The sequence below is a fragment of the Candoia aspera genome, chromosome 2 (assembly GCF_035149785.1).
Source record: "Candoia aspera isolate rCanAsp1 chromosome 2, rCanAsp1.hap2, whole genome shotgun sequence".
Lineage (NCBI taxonomy): Eukaryota > Metazoa > Chordata > Lepidosauria > Squamata > Boidae > Candoia > Candoia aspera.
In genome coordinates this window covers 19,579,150-19,594,975 of record NC_086154.1, presented here as the reverse complement: position 1 = coordinate 19,594,975, position 15,826 = coordinate 19,579,150, and the positions used below count along the sequence as shown (strand labels likewise).

At 42.6% G+C, this 15,826-nt stretch overlaps 1 protein-coding gene across 2 annotated transcripts in view; it reads right to left on the bottom strand.

Moving 5' to 3' along the window:
• The window catches only part of LOC134489035 (laminin subunit beta-1-like), a 75,889-nt gene extending 68,945 nt beyond the window's left edge, over window positions 1–6,944 (bottom strand). For both annotated transcript variants that reach the window (XR_010067072.1, XM_063291448.1), the window contains exon 1: window positions 6,820–6,944. Coding sequence is in view for 1 of the 2 variants with exons in the window: in XM_063291448.1 (XP_063147518.1) it covers window positions 6,820–6,855 (36 nt within the window). In the remaining variant the exon portion in view is untranslated. The remainder of the gene's footprint in view (window positions 1–6,819) is intronic.
• Window positions 6,945–15,826: the final 8,882 nt, after the last annotated feature.

The following is a 15,826-nucleotide window of genomic DNA, read 5'->3' as shown; positions in this document are numbered from 1 at the left end:
CAGATTTGTAGGCTATGCTATTGTACCGTAACATCCAACTGGAGGGAAAGGTGCAAACTTCACCTCTTGTTACTTAGCTTTGGGTATCTTGTTCTTATTTTTGCCAACTGGGGAAATAGGAGGAAATAAAACTTGAAAATAGAAATACTAGAATTCAGTTTTGCAAAGCACAATTCAGTTTTGGTCTACAGTTTGCAGTGTCCTCAGTCTGTGTTTAGCCAGTTCTAAAAAAAATCCTCAGAAGGGAAAAAGTGGAGATCATTTTAATATTTTTCCTAGAATTTTTCTAAAATTCCCCTTCCTTTATCCTTCACATGGGGTGGGGGGAGTTCAACCCTGAGCTGCCTATACTCAATATAACTTGGTGGGGGAGGGGAGATAGTAGCTCAAATGGGCAGCACATGATGGAAAACGTTCAGGGTAGGATTTTCAGGGCAACTATGATTACAGTAGTAAAGGCTACGTAGTCTTTTTCCCTCATTCAGAAAAATTAAAACCTGCATCTATTTAGACTGAAGTCAAAACTGAAATTACTTCAGTTGCTGATCCGCCTCACCTCTTTAGATCAGCCTTTCTCGACCTTTTGACCCTGGAGGAACCCTTGAAATATTTTTCAGGCCTCGGGGAACCTCTGCACATTCAGGCTCAAATATAGGCCAGAAGTTACAAAATTATTATATTCGTTTCATGGGTAGGCCTGTCTATATGCATTAACAGTGTTCTTAAACTCAAAATAAAGAATGAAACTTACCTCTTCAATGTGAAATTGCCCGAATTTGAAGTAATTTTTTAAGTAAATTGTGATCCCCCAGGGAACCCCTAGTGACCTCTTGCAGAACCCTAGGAGCCACAGAACCCTGGTTGAGAAACCCTGGATTAGAGAGACATGCCTATACATTAATATATATCTGCCTGAGTGTGTTTTCAAGGAGAAAAATGAGCATCAATTTTATGTGCCAAAGGTAGAAGCTGAGAGGAGATGGAAGGTAGAAGGAGAAGGGTCCAAATGAAGGATGGAGGTAACAACAGACATTGAGGGAAAGGAAAGGAAAGGAAAGGAAAGGAAAGGAAAGGAAAGGGTGAGAGGGGAACACAATGTGAGAACATATGGGAGAATTTGTGCATGGGTGGAAAGGTATCAGTTGTCCTTCCTTCTTTGTGACCCAGAGATCTCAGCCTCCATTTCTCACACAGTCACCATACAAACCTCCCTGAAACAATGACATTAGAAATCCTGCTCTAGGTAATATGCAATTCCCCTCAGGTACACACACTTTTCAAAAATAAACATCCAGAACTGCTGTGCTCTTTAGCATTAAAATGTTAATCTTTCTAACCTGGATATAAATTGACCGGGAGGAAAAACGCTGTGGGATGGACTGAGCCTACCCCACTGTCCCAGCCAGAGAAGTATGATCCTTCTGCTATCCTGGCTGCCTTCTCCTCCAGGATGATCTCATACTCACTTCATGAAGGCCACCATGGCCCTCTCACCTGTTGTTTCATCTGCTCCTCTGGATGGAGGGGCATTTAGAGGAGAGCAGGAGTAATTCTTCCTCTTTCCTTCACCAACAAGGAACTTCCCACTTGTCCGGCCAAAATGTCCTAACTCCCTGTTGTCCAGGCAGCGTGAGAACTCTGCTGTGCAAACTCAACTGCCAATGGGTAAAAATAATCCAGTTCTTCCCACCCACCACTCTCCATGCAGGCAAGCAGAGCTGGAGGCTGAGTTGTATTCAAATGGAGCCGGGACTTTGAAAGGGACTAACGGTTTCTAAGCTACGGGAATGTCACAGCCTATTCTTTCTGCTCCACGGCACACAAAGTCTGTCTGCTCCGCTCCAGGCAGAGGCCCAGAGCTGGCTGTCTGAAAGGAGTGAAAGAGTGGAGGATTCTCCCATAGATGAGATGAGAGGAAGACAGGCCCCTTGCTTCACTCCTAGACAAGCCTCACCAGGCTTCAGATGCTTGAAATAACTGCCAGGAAGCCAAGGAGAAATACTTGGTCGTAGCCTAAAATCTGACCACTTTGGTGATCCGTGACATCCTGGAGGAAGGATTCATGCTCACTGTCCTGCAAAGTTACCAGAGATCTCTTAAGCCTTTGGAATACGTAGGGAGTCCAAGCTCCAATCTGTTTAGAGAGCAGCTCACTGTTGATAATTACATGCTAAACAAGGTCAACGCCTCGGTCTTGTGTTTTGGACAAGAGGTCATGGTCTGAAGGCCAAGGGATTCCCTCTCTGAGGCCATGAAAAGCTGAGCACCGCTGCCTTTGAGACCTGTGGGGACAAAGGAGTCCGTTGTGCTTACACTCTGCCCAACCTCAACCGGTTCCCTGGGAGCCTGGCAGAGCTAGGCAAGAATGCACTTGTTGTGTCTTGCACCAAGCTTTCTCATAGAGGTACCAAGAATAGCTTATCCTCTCCTCCCCTTCTCAGCATTGTTCACTCCCCAGCCGCTCTTCGTTTTGGTGGGATGCTTTCTTTACACATGGGAGGCAGGGTGGGAAAAAGTGAGTGTTTTCCCCCAGGGGCTCCATCAAGGGCTTATCCAGGCAGAAAGCTGTTCTGAGAACCAGATGCGATCCTCTCCTTCTTGCTCGGCAGAGAAGAAGAGCAATAAAAGAAGTCTGCCATGGGTAACCCGCACAGGCCAGAAACTAACACTAAGCACCCACTGACAGACCTTCTGGACATTCAGGAGAGGTTTCGCCAACAAAATTAAATCACTAGGAAGGTAGGCAGAATAGAACGTGTCCTACACGCTGCAAAGATACACCTAAAGTTACAGACTTTTTCATGTTTCCTTCTTGCAGAGCTGTTGGGCTTCAGCAAGTGAGTAAGTAGAAATTCAATTGCTGATTATTTTTTTTAATCTTCAGCAATGAAATGTGATGCTGGAATTCTTTCCATTCAACATGGGGACAAAGAAACAGGAAAAGATGGCAAGGATGGATAAAAAATGTTCAATATCTTGGATTTTTCTCTGAATATCATTTGTCTGCCAAGATGTGCATAACAGTCTCACTTTCCCTTTAAAGCTGCTTAGAGTTTTATCAGTCTGCTCACTGACTCATTTGTGGGTGTATCAGTATTATTAGTGTACTTCCAATGAATTAGAGCTCTGAAATTTAGTATATTGGCATCCCAGACTTTCTGACCAACAGTTGGGAAACAGATGATTCAAAATGTAAAGCCAAAGGATTAACTTACTCCCACAGTAGCTAAACAATGGCCAGTTAGTAAAACAGAAACCTGGAGGGAAATGTATTCATTTCTGCCTCAAAGGGGGAGACCTAAAGATAAATTACTTACTTCTCAGAACACTGAGGAGCAAAATATGCACAACATAAGACATTGTAATAACTGGGGAAGTATGAAGCATCCCGGTGCCTTCTATGTATTTTGAAGTCTGATTCCCATTAAATCCCAAATAGCATAGCCAAAAGTTGGGAATTCTGGCTGGTCCCAGGCTGCCACTTATATACTAGCAAATTCTTAAAAAGTGTAATCAATAGTTCACTCTCAAGAAAGAGAGATACAAAGGGTGTATCCCCAAATGATTACAAGGAAACATTCATATAGAGAATACCGTGGACAGCCAAGAAAACAAACGGATGGATCATCAAACAAATCAACCAAGTTCTCACTCGAGCACAAATAACCAGGCTCAGATTATCCTACTTTGGAAACATGCACAGACCCAGCTCTCTGGAAAAGGCTCTAATGCTGGGAAAGGTGGAAGGAAAGATAAGAAGCATGGTGGATGGACTCAGTTATAGTAGCGATAGGCGCACCATTGGGAAACAGGTTAGGGATAGATCATCATGAAGAAAATCTATATGTGGTCACTAGGAGTCAAAAACAACTTGATGACACATAATCAGTCAACCAACCAACCAACCAATCAACCAACCAATCAATCAATCAATCAATCAGTCAATCAATCAATCAAAAAGGCCTATCTTCATGTGATCACCATCCTGCTTATCTGGAGAAGCCCTGCTTGCAGTTGCATGCTGAAGGGGAAAATTCCCCATGGCCCAATTTGTAAGTGGAGACCACACAATCTGTTTGAGCCAAGTTTATTTGAATAGTGCTGGGGACAGATTTCAAGGTTTTGCCCACTTAAGGAGGGTACAAACAACCTTTATACTGTATAGTTGTATAATCAATACTGACGAGTAATGATGTCAAATGCCAATCATCTTATTTTTGATAACACAGATTAGATTTTCTGCTTATAGTGAGAATAGACAGTTAATAAAACATAGGTTGGCATGAGTCAGTTTTTGTGGTCAGTTACTTCCTAGTTCCCATTTAGAAATACAAATGCTGATTTAAGGTAACTCTGAGCCAGCATCTGCAAATGCCTAAGTTTGCTATTAAGGAGGCGTACTTGAGTTCAGGGGCCTTGGTATTGTCTTGGTTCAAGGGTTTATTTTCAATACACATGGCCTATTTTTCATAACTTATTAAGCACACATGGTATCTGCCAGACTCAGTTTCCTGTCCCCCTTTCACAAGTTCAGATAACATCTGAGAAGGGTCGAGATTTATTTTGCATCAGGAGGCAAGCTTTCTAACCTTGATTGTGCCTGGCCTGAAATCTTGGGCTATCAGTGTTTCATTTGCACTTTACTCCAGTTATGGTCCCTTCCACAACACTAACCTTTTCACTGTCCATAGTGCCTGCTCTTGCTTCTCCTCACTGCAACCAACTGACCTTGAAACATGTTTCTGCTAGGAAACAATCTTTGGAGTGGTTCCTTTTGCACTCAGCTGAACTGGAAGAGAATTGGCTCACTGCCCAACAGAGATGATGGAAGCACAGGGGTCTAGAGTCAATCCAAAGCAGGGCAAATGCTACGTGCAGTTAAGAGAATGTGCCTACAGGTAGTCCTCGCTTAACAACCATTCATTTAGTAGTGATGGTTTGGACTTATGATGGTGCTGAAAAAAAACGCCTTATGACCAGTCCTCACACTTATGACCGTTGCAGCATCCCTGCAGTACGTAATCACAATCTGGGCACTTGGCAACAGGTTCACATTGATGACTGTCACATGTCTCATGCAATTGCCATTTTCAACCTTCCCAGCCAGCTTCTGGCAAGCAAAATCAATGGGGAACTGCATGATTCATTTAATGACCATGTAGTCTGCTTAATGCCCTCAGTGATTCACTTAATGACCACCACAAAAAGTCGTAAAATAGGTCAGATTCACTTAATGACCACTTCGCTTAGCAACTGAAATTCCAGTCTCAATTGTGGTTGTTAAGCGAGGACTACCTGTATATTTGCATAATGCATCATTGACCTCTGTAGTCTCCTATTATCAAAACCATCCTCCTGCCTGTTTTCAGGGCTTCCCTTGAATGTAAGAGAAGAGACTACCTGAGGTTGACTGGATGACCTTGGGCCACTCATTATTCCTCAGCCTAAACTTTTACCATCTTGGCCCAGAAAACAGTCAGCCAAGTGGGATTGGTGGGGCTTGCCCTGGGGCTAAACTTTCAGATGTAACTATAGAACATATCAGAAAAAAATATATTCCCCTAAATTACACCCATGAAGAAAATTTGCTTATTTGTACCAATTTTGCCCAATTTATTTTGGTACAGAGGAAAGCAAAAAAAACCCTGTGCGCCAGAACCCAAAATGATGCTCCTTCTTTCAGATGGTTCTTCAGTCCTGAAATCTCAGCAAACATACTTCCACGTACCTTTTATTGTCTGAGGGCTGGAGACTTGATGTTTTTAAAAAACCCACTAATAATGGAAGCTGCAACAGCTTTCCGAATGTTGTGCCAAGTACCAGTTTCTGTTCTTGCACGGCATAAGGAATGCCTGCAGTTTTCTCCACATCTAACTATCGTAGTCTCTTTGCGTTCCCATTCATAATGTCCATCAATGATTCCCAGTATCAACCACAATGCATTACGTTAATCACCTCTTGCCAGCGTTTCTTGACATTAAATACCTTGAGCGAAAAGTTTAGGTTTGGGACAGGGTGTCTGTTTTCTCTCTTGGCAGCCCGTCCAGAGATTTAAGTCTTACCTGGGCTGCTAGCTTCCAAGATCTGAGCTTCAGCAGGAACTACTCCAGCCTTCCTTTACAACTGTAGCTTTTGTTCTGCTTCCTTTTGCTTGAATAAATTATTTTTATGCATCCAATCTCAAAAGAATGGATGGAAGACCCACTTTGGCCAGGACTTACCTGGAGTTGTAGCGCATGGGCACCAACCAACGCTGCCTGTTGTCCCCCATGCCACCCTGAGATATAAAGGCAGTGTTTAGCAGCACATGTCCTCTTTGGTGCAGCCTGCCTGGAGGACAGCAATCCTCTTCCCTCTTTTAGGCCTTTGAGTTGAGCCAGGACACCATGCAGTGGGTACATCCCAATGGATCTCCCATTGGCAGACAAGGGGGCAGGATGGAAGTATCTCAGTTATTCCAGAGGGACTAAAAGGAGAGTCTTTTTGAATGTCCCCAAGAAGCCTGAGTGATCTGGCAGAAGCCTTAGTTGCTGGCTACACTCCCTTGTTCATCTTTCCCCCTGCAAGCCAAGGGACACAAGATGGCTTGCAAACAAGCTCTTTCATATTCAGTCATCCACCCCACAACTTTCCATTACAAAAACAATAAAATAAAATAAAATAAAATGATAGAAACCTGCCTGCACCTAAGCCCTCTTGCCCAATGCCCCCAGGCTGACTGTGAGGGTTGCAGAAAAAGGGGGCAAGGGATCTCATGCCATGGCCAGGTGACCCCAGGAGCAGGAGAGAGGCAACGAGGGGAAAAGGCCCAACTCTTACCTTTGAAGAAGTCCCCATTGTGGCTCCGGGCCTCATCCGAATTTGGGGAGGGTGGCCCAGTTGGGGCCCCTCTGTGGTTTGCCCAGGCAAGAGCTATTGCTTTGAGCGGTGCAAAGTGCTACTCTGAGCTGTCTGTTCCTTCCAGCAGCAGCAACTCCTCCCTTCATGCGGTGCCAGGGGACGGAAGGGAGGGAGGGAGGCAAGAGGGGGGAGGGATCAGCCCTCCTTGGCAGCTGAGCCAAGGTAAGGCGGCTGGCTAGGTAGAGACTCTCCCCCATTTCCGGGAGTGGCCTGATGCCTAACAGGAGGGAAAGGTGACCCCCCGCGGTTCTCTGAGGAGCACTCGCTGTTCTGAACCAGCATGCAGGTGCTTGGACTGAGTTACACGCTGATGGAGACGATTCTATGTCAGTCAGTGTTTCTCAACTTTGGCAAATTTAAGACGTGTGGACTTCAACTCCCAGAATTCCCCAGCTAGCATGTGTTTCTCAACCCAGCAAGGCTGGCTGGGGAATTCTGGGAGTCGAAGTCTACACATCTTAAAGTCATCAAGGTTGAGAAACAATGTTTTACATGCTCTGGCCCAGCAGAAATCTCTGGATCCCAAAACAGAAGGTTCAACCAGCAGAAGCAGACAGGAGTTAGATCTACCAAATGTGGGCTGAGAAAATCTAGACGACCCCCTGCAAAGAGATACAGAAAACGCTCGCTTCTTGCTGCCCTCTAGGGGTCATCTGGATTTTCACAATTCAGATTTAAGAGTCTTTGGTTAGGGGTTAGAGGACCACATCTTCACCACAGCTGTGTTCATGCTCTTCAGAACTGAGACCCACCACTAGCCTATTCCCACATTTTGAGAGCCATCTCTTTTTCATAGATGGGTCTGGGGGCCATGCTCTTGTTGTGACCAAGAAGTCAAGCTGTAAACCAGCAGAAGATCCTGAAAATCTTTAATGAGGTGCAGGATATTTATCCGTCCATCCATCCATCCATCCATCCATCCAATGTATGTGTGTGTGCCTTCAGATTAGTTTTTGACCCCTGGTGACTGCCTGGACTGGTCCCTGCAGTTTTCTTGGCAACTTTTTTCAGAAGTGGTTTGCCATTGCCTCCTTCCTAGGGGTGAGAAAGGGTGACTGCCCCAAGGTCACCCAGCTGGCTTCATGCCCCAGGTGGGACTAGAACTCCTGGTCTCCTGTATTCTAGCCTGGTGCCTTAACCACTATACTGGCTCTCTATTAATAGGGTATCAATTTATATGGCCACCCATCTATCCCAAAAAATCTGGGTGGCAAATAAACCAAGACAGATAATTACATTAAAACAAAAAAACCATCTAAAAAACTGCATTGAGGCTCAATAAAAACACAAACCACTAGACACGTTCACCTATGCCACAGCTCCCAAATTAACATCCTGCCCCCAGTGCTTGGATTTCAGGTTAGGATTCAAGAATGGACTGAGGGATTGACTATTAGGGATTGAGAAGATGACTATTAAATTTTCAGATGACATAAAACTAGGAGGAATGGATAACATTTTAGAAAAGAAGATTTAAAAAGAGCTAGACAGGCTTGAACATTGGGCTGAAACAAACAAGATGAAATGTAACAGGAAGAAATGTAAAGTTGTGCATCTCAGGAGAAAAAATGAAAGACACTAGCACAGGATGGCTTGGGAGTAGTACATGTGAAAAGGATCTGGGTGTTCTAGTGAATCAGGAGCCAACGCTGTGGTACAGCTGCTAAAACAGCCAATGCTATTTTGGATTGTATTAACAGGAGCATAAAATCTAGACTGTGGGAATTGTCCTGCTTTACTCAATCCAGTTCCACTTAGAATACTATCTCCAATTCTGAGCACCAGTTCAAGGACAAATTGGAACAAGTTCAAAAGATAACTCCCAGATGGTGAGAGGTCTGGAAACCAAGTCCTGAGAGTAATAGTTAAAGGAACTGGGCATGTTTAACCTGCAAAAGAGAAGCCTGAGGGGGAGATATGAGAATGGTTTTCAGATAGCTGAACAGTGGTTATATAGAGGAGGAAATGGATCTGTATTCTGTTGTTCCAGAGAGCAGGACCAGAGTTAGTAGGAAATAGTCTCAGGTTTGATATTAGGAGGAAAATCCTGATGGTAAGAGCGATCATGCCTCATGGAGATAAGTTTCCCTTCATTGGAGGTCTTCAAACGAGCCTGGATGACCATCTGTCCAAAATGCTTTAGTGAATCCTACATGGGGGAGGTGGGGTTGGACTAACATCTTCCCGCTCTATGATTCTGTCTTCCTATAAGGGTCCTGGTTATTTTATAACCAGTGTTTCTCAACCTTGGCAACTTTAAGATGTGTGGACTTCAACTCCCAGAATTCCACACATCTTAAAGTTGCCAAGGTTGAGAAACACTATTTTATACAGTCACTCATTCATTTTCAATTCACTTTTAATAACAGTCCAATAATATATTGCTTTTCTTCAGTGGGAGGAAGCTCTTGGTGGTTGGGGCCTCCCGTAATGTCAAACTCATGTTTTGGGGATTTCCCACTTTTTTCTAGGAATGTCGTGGGCAGGAATTGCTATTTATACTTTAAGCCTATTTTAGGTCTGCAGTTCTAGTATGTTTTCTAGTGGAAAACATTGGGCAACTGAGCTGCTGATTAATTAAAAAAAGAGTAAATAATGACCAAAGCAGACATCCTATATCTCCAAGGAAAACATCTTAAATGCTTTCAATTAACCAGATCAGATTTATACAAAAAAAATATATTCCTCACCCATATGGGTGGTATGTGTCTTCCTTAACCTCGGGTCCTCTACCAGAGGCCTGGGAGTTTGAGGGTTCTGCGCAGTATCTTAGCTGTTCCTAGCACTGTGCTCTTCTGGACAGAGAGCTCTGATGTTGTTCCTGGGATCTGTTGGAGGCACTCTCCCAGCTTGGGGGTCACAGCCCCAAGTGCCCCTACCACCACTGGGACCACTTTGGCCTTCACTTTCCATATCCTCTCTAGTTCTTCCTTCAGGCCCTGGTACTTCTCCAGCTTCTCATGCTCCTTCTTCCTGATGGTGCTGTCACTTGGCACCGCTACATCTATCACCACTGCTGCCTTCTGGTCCTTGTCTATTACCATGATATCTGGTTGATTGGCCAGTACCTGCCTGTCTGTCTGGATCTGGAAGTCCCACAGGATCTTAGCCCTGTCATTCTCCACAACCTTCTGTGGAATCTCCCATCTGGACTTGGGAGGGTCTCTAGCCCATACACTGTGCAGATGTTCCTGTACACAGTGCCAGCCACTTGGTTGTGCTGTTCAGTGTATGCCATTCCTGCCTGTATCTTACACCCTGCCACTATGTGTTGGACTGTCTCTGAGGCCTCTCTGCACAGTCTGCACCTCGGTCCTGTCTAGTGTGGTGGACCCCTGCTTCTATGGATCTGGTGCTTAGTGTCTGTTCTTGTGCTGCTATGATCAGTGCCTCAGTGCTGTCTTTTAGTCCAGCCCTTTCCAGCCACTGGTAGGATTTCCCAAGGTCAGCCACCTCAGCTATCTGTTGATGATACATATACGTACATACATACATACATACATACATATAAAAACAAACAAACAAACAAAATTCCAAGTGTATTGTAAGACTACTTTCTTCCTTAGCAATCATTTTAAAAGCCTTCTCAACTCAGCCCTCTCTGGCTGTGTTGGACTATACCTCCCATCATGCTCAGCCACATTAGTTGGGGTGGACTGGAGTTATTGTTATTTTTGTTTCCTGTAAACATGTGCAGCCTTAATCATTCTTAGCTATCCACTGTGCAGCACTGATGAATCAATGTCTGTATTTAAGGTTTGTGGCATGAGATTTCACGGACTAGAGCTCAGGTAGGGTGTCCACAGGTGTGTGCCAAAATAGTCATGATGGCGGCCACCACCAAAGCCCCACTCTTTTTTATATGTTACACAACATATCCGTGGGGCGGGCTCTGGTTGCAGCCACCATCTTGATTGATTTGACCTCCATGATGCCCCTGAGCCTACTTATGTCTGATGAAACAGTTAGACTTTTAAGGCTCCACAAGACTTTTGTGTGTTTTATCTAAAATAGCTCTGTTCAGAGATCTGCTGTGGCAGACCTTTAAGAGTCACATTAATTGTGGACTTCTGGAGGAAGAAATGGCGGACTTAATATGGTCCCACAAAAAGCGGAGCTGAGGACTGCAGCAAAGAACAAAAAGCCAGTGAGTAGACCAGCTCTTCGAACCTCTCCGGACAAAGAGAAGAAGGGAGATCACCCACAAGTGCTCCAGACAGTTGCTCCTCACAAGGAGACTGCAAGACAGCAGCCTCCAGCGGGCATTGAGCACTGGGAGACGAGGGAATAGCCATCTGGCTCAAACTGCAGTCAGCGCCTTTGAAAGGACACTAAGTTCGCATACTTCCTTTTCTAATCTCATTCAGAAATTGCTTATTAACTATTTTTCAGCTATTAGAAACTTTGGATTGACAAGTCTGAAAACATCAGGTGAGTCTGCCTTTAGTCCTTTAGTTAAAATTTTCTTTCATTAACTACAAGCTTAAGAACTTTAAAAAAATGTTTTTTGAAATAAACAGGAAAAGGTTGATTAAAACTTTGATTTTGGAAAACTACAAATGGACTAAGGGTCCAGATAAATTTGAAATAAGGTTTTGGAATTAATTACAAAAAATCCTTTCCATGGGAAAATGATTTTGTTTTGAATTAAAAAAAATGTAATAAGATAAGATTTTAAAAATTGGACACTAGAGGGAACTAAAGATTTCAGTTAAAGGAGAAGAACACATACTGTAAACTTTACAACTTGACTAACAGTTACAGTACGGTGCAAAATAGTCTAACACTGGAAATATTAAAGGGTACTTTCAGAAATTAATATTAACAATGTCAACAGCAATTGGATAGGCTGTGTCTAAAAGATGTTATGGAAAAGGAACATGTTTTACCTGACAAGATAGAGACTGAGTTGAAAGTGGACTTATAAATGACAGGCTACAAGAATGACATGGAAAAAGATGTTACACTGGACATACAAAAGAAACCGGCTGATGTTTTAATAGTTAAAAGGGACATACAAACAATAAACCAAGAAAGTGACCTGGATAATTTTCCTATATTGGATTTACAAAAGAGGCTTGTTGAAGCTTGAGAAGGGACAAAGAAGAAATAAAAAGAACTCAAATTCTACAACATTATTTGAATGGACTAAAGATTAAGATAGTTAGAAGTAAAAGGAAGGAATATAAAGTTGGTTTACTTGATCAGGATTAAAATAGGTATGTTTTTTCTGGTAACCCTTAATGGCCTTTTGCTGACACCAGGACTGAAACAAGGATGCTTTATGGATTTGTTTATAGATAAGAGATGGGATATGGGAAGAAAAGATCATTTGTTGTATTTTAAGAAGAGGTGAAAAGTTACTAAAATTGTTTATATAGTCAAGTCTTTAGTCAAAGAGTCACTTCTTTATATATTTTTTCTTTTTCTTTACTATATTCTTACTTCTCTTTTTTTTCTTTTTTCTTTGTCTTTTCTATTTTTTCTTTTTGTTCCTTTTTCTCTTTCTTTCTATTTTTCTATCTTTCTTTTAGCTTGTATTATTTTTACTATAATTATAATCTTTAATAAAATTACTTGAAAAAAAAGGAGTCACTTTAACTGTAACTTAAAGGAGTAGCATCTTTTTCTCAGGATGAAAAAGATGCATGAAAAAAGGTGGGTGGTATTAATGAATAGGAGGGAGGTGCTGTGCTCATGCGAATAATTTCCAAAATATGCACAGCCCTGATAGTATCTTCAGGATTACAGAGGCAACCATTATGGGGGAACAACAGGCTTGCTTCTGGCCTCCTCAGAAGACATCCAGAGAGCCACTCATGAGAAACAAGATGCTGAGCTTAGTCTGATCCAGCAAAGCTTTCCCTACCTCCTTAGACATTCTCTGTGGAGGTGTGCCAACATGCTTCCTTTACAAACACAAGACTGATGTCAAAAGAATGATTTTCATTTTTGCAAAGAACATTGAAGAAACATGGAAAGAAACGTGAAAAGTGATATTTCCTTGTCCGTGCAATAAAGAAGGCAAACTATTGCTTTAAAAATAAAGAAAACAAAGTTCCTGGAAAATGATAAATTAACTCCAGCAGCAAATTATACAGGATATCTGAATAACAAATCTGTAGACTTATGAACTTTTCAGAAACCTGACCAAGGATTTCTTTCTTATCTGCCCCTAGATTATGCCCATTTTAAGGATTAGAAGTGAGGTTCAGAAGGTCTGGTGCCTGCCATATGGGCAAGTCAGCTGCTTCTGTGGATCATGGTTTGTTTTAGCCAACAGCTGGAAGTGGCTGGGAGAGATGCATGAGCTCCTTCCAGTAGGAAGCATTATGGCATTCCAAGGAAAAATATAGGCTGCCTTCTTACAACATGCTAACTCCTGGTTTAATTGACCCCAGTTGACTGGATTAACCCAATTGGTTGGGTTCACAAAAGAGAACACGCTACAAACTAGCAACCAATGTTTAATTTAGCATGATGTGCCAACATGGCAAAAATGGCCTTTCCTTTTTATAACCCTCTATTTTTCCTACCCCATTAAACAGAGACACACTTACCACAGTGAACCAAACCACTCTACTCAATTCATCCACATTCCTGGGTTAGCACCTCATTCTAAACACCCAGGCTAGCCTGTAGCTCCATGTTTGGTGAGAAGCCAGCTCAAGGGTCACCAGAGACCATACTGATGTACCTTGAACCGCAGTGAGTGCAACCACATTTTCAACAGGAGTGAGAAAAGCAGCATCTGCCCCAACTTCCACTTTTAAGGACACAGATAGCCTAGGAGTGTGGGAATTTGCTATTTCATCTGGATGTAGCCATTTCAAGGACTTCTGCTATGATTTCCACCCCTTGGGTGTTCCATCAATCACATTTCTGTTTCATGTGAGGCTGCTGGCATATCAGGCCCTTTTCTTGAAATGCCTGATGAAGGGGTGGCCTTATCTCTCCCATGGCCTCAGCCCCCGCTGATGGGAGAACGCAGCCTACCATTGCCTGTAATTCAATGCCCTTCATCTTCTGGGTAATGTCTTGGAAACTTCTTGATTTCATTGTTCGTATGCAAATACTCCACATCAGAAGTTCTTACTAGCCAGCACCATGGCTCTTTTTGAAGACTAGCATCCCTCTCCTTATTTTGCACTAAAAATGTATTAAAGAGATGATACGCTGCCAGTGAAAGGGTTCCTCTTTGAAACAACTTCACAAGAACTTACTCAGGGAAAAAGGAAAGCTGGATAGATTTGTTGGCAGAGTGCTAGAAAGCATTTGGCCCAGGAGAGATCAGAAAAGTCACACGCCAGGCATTTCTATAAAAATAATTTTATTTACAGAAAGCAAACATATTTAAAGGCTGTTTGCTGAGAGGAGAGATTTCTCTCAGCTGCATACTCTCTGCAAGCCTACACAGAAGGGAAACTGAAACTAAAACAAGTCCAGGCAAGTTCTTCCCCTTAGGCAATGCAACCATTAACACGTGAAAAGGGGACAATTAAATTCAACAGCCCGGCCAAAATGATTAGTTACCATAGTAACCCTAATCTGTAGTAGAAAACATATTAACAAGATTATCCACAGAAACATTTGGAGAAGGAGATTCCACAAGCATCTGAGAGCTGAAGTAGAATTACAGAGGTCTACTGTCAGGCTATCAGTTTCTTGGAGTGGTGAGAGGCTTTGGTAGTTTATCAGAACTTGCCTTAATTAGAAATCACTAAAGACTTAGCATTTGTGTAATATTTTCTTTATTTACAAAGATATGAATAATGGAGCATTTCTGGCAAGGAAGCAGCTGCTGTCACAGCAGCTTCCCCAGAGAAAAAGGTCTTGCATTCTATGGTGCTCAAAACTAGTTCTCTATCTTCCACATATGGTTCTTTAAGAAACATCCTTATCTGAAAGGAGGATGATGATTTGCCTTCTCTGAACTGATGGTCGCTTCCATTCAAGGTATTCCAGAAAGTTCTCGCAATAAGGCTTCATCATAAAATTCCTTGAACATCTGAGGTCATCACCAAGCCATTTGCCTGATTATGTATGGCCAAGCAAGCATTCATAACATGATGTTCATGAGATTCCACTTTAAATCATCATGCAGTGAGAAGCACATTGCAATAGGATCAGTCACAAATCTTTGTACCAGGATTCAAAGAAAATGTACTTCTGTGGTCATATGGAAGACTTCATAAATAAATTCAGTTTAGAGTCCAGATTGCCAGCAAAAAGTAGGGTATCCTGCCTGCTTTTTAATCTACTAGATGTGGTGAGAAGGCTATCAATGGAAGTTCAAGGGATGGGCTTGTGTGGAAAAGACGCAGCAAAGCAATCCAAAATGGGCTGTGAAGAATACAAAGGCTTGCATTTCAATCAAGCCAAAAAGTGTTGGAAGAAATCCAGACATTTCATATGCCCAACATTTCATATGAATGGTCCAGGGCTAGATGAATACTATGGAAAAATTATTGGTCAAGTTGTGCAGCCTACACATCCCAAAGGTTAATCAGTTGAACCTTACCTTAGAACTTGAGAGTCTTAAAAAAAAAGATGCATGGTAACAATGAGCTGCTTCTTCAGCTGGGCATTCAGCACACCTTGAATTGGGTCATGGGTGGTGGTGGCTTTAAAATGTTCATGGAAAAGCCTAACCCCATCACTGAAGGGAGTATTGGGGCTAACCAAACTAATTTTCTGCAGGAAACCATGTCATCCAAACTTTGCAGGGAGGCCAGTGAAGGTTAACCTGCCTTCTAGCTGTTAAAAACAGATGTTAAGTTCTACAGCAGTCGTGTAAAAACAGGGCTTCTCTTTCTGTTACTGTAATGTTCCTCCTTCCTTTTTGCAGCCACACCAGATAATTTTTTCTAAAAAGGGGGCTAAGCAGATAAGACCTTGCTCTTCAATCCCATCTTTATGTCAACTC